A 5,199-nucleotide genomic window follows, 5' to 3' on the forward strand; every position below is an offset into this window, starting at 1 on the left:
TTTTTGCATTGAATAAATAGTTTTGAAAACTAGGTGCCAGTACTACAGTTTCCATGTTCTACCAAGCTACATGTTGTAAGTGTGCAGACAGGTTTTTCTTAAACCTAGAACATTGCCTGATATTCAGTAGTTAATTAGGTGTGCATAAGTTACCACGTTTGATGCTTGGCCAAAGGGAGTCTCAAGAAACCATATTTTACTCATACTAAGATATTAAAAATATAAGACGTCCTGCTGAGCTACATGCTGACCATTTGTCTCTAGGCTGAGACAAGAATAAAAGTGAAATCAGTGGTTCCCAACCTTTTTGGCTGAGAGCCATAGATATCATCGTTATAGCCCTGCAGAGCCACCAGTCTCAGGCAGCAGCCCTCCCGGTCCCCTCCCTGCAAGGCTGCCTCCCTCCTCACTGATTTCCAGTCCCCCTGGCTGCAGCAGGGAAACCACCTGTTCTGTAGCCCCCTGTGCTCCACCTGGGTCCCTAAGCAGTGGCTCCCTTCTGTAGCAGAGAGCATGGCAAAGCACTCCCCTGGGTCCCTAGGCGCAAATGTTCCTGCTGGAGCCACAGAGAGAGGAACACTGATCTCCTGTCCCCTCGGTGCAACAAGGAGCCTAAAAGCACCGGTCTTCTAGCCACGCAGCAACATGCTCCGCCTGGGTCCGTAGGTAGCAGCTCCCTTCTGCAGCCAGTGGGAGGGTGTGGCAGGGCACTTTGAAAGCCCCCTGGGCCACAGGTTGGGAAGCACTGCATTAGACAGTCAGGATCCCCTGCACTAGTGCTGTCCTGTAATGGGGTGGGGTTGCAAAGACAGTCGGGAGGCATGTTTTTTTCAAGTTTTTCTTTAAATCAAAAATGACTGGTGTGTAACCTGCGTGCAGTGTTGTTGTAACTGTGTTGGTCCCGGGATATTAGAGAGAAGGTGGGTGAAGTATCTTTACTGGAGCCCAGAATGGAGTGCTTGTGCTACCAATCGCAGGTAGTTGGGAAATGTTTCCCCAGCAGGGCACAGCCGAGTCTCTCCCACCCCTGAAGTTCACAGACCTTGGTCCAATTTAAGATATTACACTGGAGAGATCACATGGGTGAGGTAAACCTTGCAGAAGTGTTTCCCTGAAACTGATGTGTTAATATGTTCTATGTCCTCATCTTACTAGAGATCTGGCAAAAGGATTGTGGTATGCATTTACTGTTGACATGGAAAACTCACTGTCCAATGGTTTTAGTTATGGTATGTGTGCTTTCTAAAGGAGTTCTGCTGCATTAAACAAGGGTATTATGTGTAGGAGATGGAAAATAAGGAAGGATGTAGCTTTTCCTGATTCAAGTGGCTATTTATAGGACTCCCAGGCTTACAGATGAACATTATATCCAGTTTGCTTCATTGTTCAGTTACACAGCACTGTAAAGGATTTGTTGAGTAGACTCTGCTAAAATATGTCTGATTGTAGACAACTCCAGTTCTGTACACGTAACCATGTATCATGGCTAAGATGTTCAAAAGTGGATGCTGAAATTAGGCGTCTGTATAAGCAGGCTGACCTTCAAAGATGCCAAGCTCCTAGCAGTTCCTATTACAGTGAAAGGGAGTGTTGTGTTCTCAGCATTTTGGATAATTGGGCAACTTCTTTAGATGTCTAAGAATTTAGGAACCTAGCTTTAGGCATACATTTTTGAAAGTGTGGGCCTGTGTCTTAATGGAAAATTTCCCATAAAAGCTGAGTTTTTATCCATAGATCTTGTTCTCTGAGTTTTGTCTTTCATGTCAGGGAACCTGTGTGATCTTGCATGTCTGTGAAACACCATGCACATGAATGGTAAACAGTGAATGCCCGTTATAAATTAATTAAAATCTAGAAAGACATGTGGTTGCTCACTATAACTTAGTAGGTTGTAAAGAGAAAATAACTCCAGGATAATTTTTTAATTTTTTTTCAGTTACTGATAAAGACAATGCTGCTTTGAAGCAAAGTCAGCTTTTACCAAGCAAATATTTAAAAGAAAATCTTAGATCTTAAAATATATTAGCCCCCTTCCCATTCCATCCTTTAGAAGCAATACCAGTACATTTAGATGAACTCCTGCATGCAGAGGTTTACAGTATAATTAGCACATAGCAATTTCAAAAAGAGCAATTAATACAGTGGATTCATTTTCCACCAGAGAACTTGTGTTGGGTGGGTTTTGTTGTTCTGGTTGGGATTATTTCACACATAGAAAAAATTCTTCCAGAGAACTTCCCAGGAAATAGAACTGGGGTTCATTTGAAATTTTCAAATTGCTATGCAGATTTGTTTGGAGAACATACCTGTTTTGTTCTTTTTCTTAGATTGTTTTGTACTCTGGAGACAGGATTTATAATGATTACTATGAAGCTATGAAAGAACTGGTGCAGTTCACTAATTCTGATCCCAAATTGGGTGATGGCTCCATAGATCGATATCCTGAACCTAAAGTCAACGGACACTGGCATATACCAGCGCAGAGTGAAGAAAGCTCCTGGAGTTGAAACAGAAAAAATACACTTGACTGTGCTTGGTAAGATACTTGTTCAGACACTATACACTTTGTTTTTGGAGGGCAAATTGTTATATGCCATATTACATTTGACACTTAAAATGAGAGAGGTTCTTGTGTATGATCACTTCATACATTAATACTGAATTGTAAGTAGGTACATTTGTTTTTTAGTGCTCCAAAATTAGAGGATTGATTCCTCCCCCCCCCCCCACACACACACACACAATGGCGGAGAATGAGGCCAAAAATGTAGAAATAATTAACATTTCTTGAAAATGGCTCTAAAATTGTTCAAAAACATAGGCTGATTTTAAGTTTTGTGCAATGAAAAATTATTTACTTGCAAAGTCTTAAATAATGGACACCATAGCTGACTTTTTATTAATTAAATAATGCCTTATTTATTAGTAAAGCCAGCAAGGACTAAATGCTACATTGAAGGATCACAGGAAACTGGAAACGACCTTATCCTCAAATGTGCATCACAAGAAGGCTCCCCATTTTTGTCTTACACCTGGAGGAAATTAACTGGCACAGAGGAAGTTATGGCCAAGTCATTATTGAGTAATGTTTATCCTTTACTATTTTAATTTTAATATATTTAAGATGGATAATAGGCTTTGTCTTTGTGTTTTTATTTCTTCTTGAAATGCTAAGCATTTTTATGTCTAAGTTTTACTGTCTTAAAATCCGGTATCTCACAGATTATCTGTGTTAGACATATACATTACCCTCTTGGCAAGGAAGTATTCTCAGCGGTCTAGTGGTATGGCGTACCAAGACTTAATATTGAAATTAAATGCTATGGAATATACTTCCAGTTATTCATAAAAGAATCATATTATTACCTATGACAGCTCTTTGCATCTTGACAGATGTCTCTCTTTTTTTTTTTTTTCAAATGGATGTTAACATAACTAAGACACACTGGCTTTTTAAATACAATTTGTTATGGAATGGATTAACATCTTTGGAAATATTGAATACTTACCTTTAATGAAAAATGGTAACCAAAGTTCCTTCAATATTTGTAGATAAAGATACAGGTGAACTTTCTGTGAAAAATGCCTCTCAGGAGTACTCTGGTACCTACAGTTGTGTGGCTGTAAACAGAGTTGGCACTGATGCGTGTTTCATTGTGCTAAACGTCACTCCTCGTAAGTACTTGCTGTATGGTGCTTGTCACAAAATCAGAAGTGCTGAATGAGTTAAAGAAATAAAATCAACGGATCCTTTTGTAATCTATAAAAGAAATCAACTCTAGAACAGATAGTGGACACCTTTTTTGATTTTGTTATATTTTTGGGTATTGAGCATTCTTTGATCTCCAACAAACGAGTCAGTCTTTCTACCTGTCTCTGGAATGGAGATATTTTTTTAAATTTAAACAAGTGTTTGTGTATCCGTACTCATGTATCAGTTCAGTAATATTTCTCAGTACAGAAAATAGGGAACATGTATTTTTATTTGAAGGTGTAAGAGGGGAATTATCTCATTAAAGAAAGTCAGTTAAAGGCCAGTATCATAGTAACCTATATTAATCTATTCTAGCTAGAAATGCAGCTGGCACAATTGCTGGAGCAGTTATTGGAACTCTTCTGGGTCTCTCCTTACTGGCCTTTCTCATCTTCTGTTGCTGTAAGAAATATAAAGAGAAAAAATATAAAAAAGAAGTGCAGCATGACATTAGGTAACGACCCACTGTCTTTACTTTTTGAGCAGTTATACCTGAAACTAAAAAATAACTTTCTCTTAATATCTTTTCATAGGTAATATATTCCTTATGGTTAATTAGAATTCGGCATTGACCTAAGCCAGTGCATTAACCCAGTGTGACAGCTAAGAGGATAAACTGATACTTCTAATGTAGTATACGTTAATATGCCTGCATCCTATTTTCTGATATATTTCAAAATGTTTTGTGGTGTTAAAAATAGATTCTGAAAGTGGTAAATATTTGAAACACACTTTGGTTTAAAGTAATCAACAGTGATACTGTTCTAATTGCTTTTATTGTTTGAATAGATCAATAGAAAAAAAACAAATAGAAGAAATTTTCCCAATCCCTCAAAACACCAATAAATTCTTGGTTTAAACAACTTTTATTTGTATCTATTTTCAGAGAGGATGTTTCTCCTCCAAAGTGTCATACTTCAACAGCCAGCAGCTATATAAGCAGCAATTGTTCTTCTCTGGGTTCAGTGTCTCCCTCCAATATGGAAGGATATGCCAAGACTCCATATAATCAAGTACCAAGTGAAAACTTTGAATGTCCTTCTGGTCAAAACCCAACTATTCCACCGTCAAAGGTAGCTGCACCTAATCTAAGTAGAATGGGAGCTGTCCCTGTGATGATTCCAGCACAGAGCAAGGATGGGTCCATAGTATAGAATGGTGTTAATTTATACTCTTTTTATTCTTTACGAATATTTTTTAAAAAACCCTCAAAACCCTACATTTAAAAAGTGCACAAAATTGTCCTTGAAGAAAATGAACAAGTTCGTTAGAGTAGCCTCCAATTTTTCTTATTCATTTTGAACCGTCATTAGACTATATTAAATGCTTCAAAGACAGTATTGAAGTTCCTAGCTAGACATGAAACAGTGGAGGTATTTGAATTTCAGGTGGGTTGCTGAAAAAATACCATATCAACTAGATGCGGAATTGTGAACATGAAGCAC

General features: G+C 38.1%; 1 protein-coding gene across 1 annotated transcript; it reads left to right on the forward strand.

Annotated features, from left to right (window-relative positions):
• The first annotated feature begins 1,079 nt into the window (after positions 1–1,079).
• Positions 1,080–4,908, forward strand: LOC137142127 (coxsackievirus and adenovirus receptor-like). Its single transcript, XM_067531357.1, is given in 7 exon segments — positions 1,080–1,088; positions 2,328–2,429; positions 2,431–2,536; positions 2,927–3,082; positions 3,553–3,675; positions 4,070–4,208; positions 4,641–4,908. Coding segments are annotated over 7 exon segments (903 nt in total).
• The last annotated feature ends 291 nt before the right edge of the window (positions 4,909–5,199 follow it).

This window comes from Emydura macquarii, unplaced genomic scaffold (assembly GCF_026122565.2).
Source record: "Emydura macquarii macquarii isolate MOO-44397 ecotype Brisbane River unplaced genomic scaffold, CSIRO-AGI_Emac_v2 contig_3166, whole genome shotgun sequence".
Lineage (NCBI taxonomy): Eukaryota > Metazoa > Chordata > Testudines > Chelidae > Emydura > Emydura macquarii.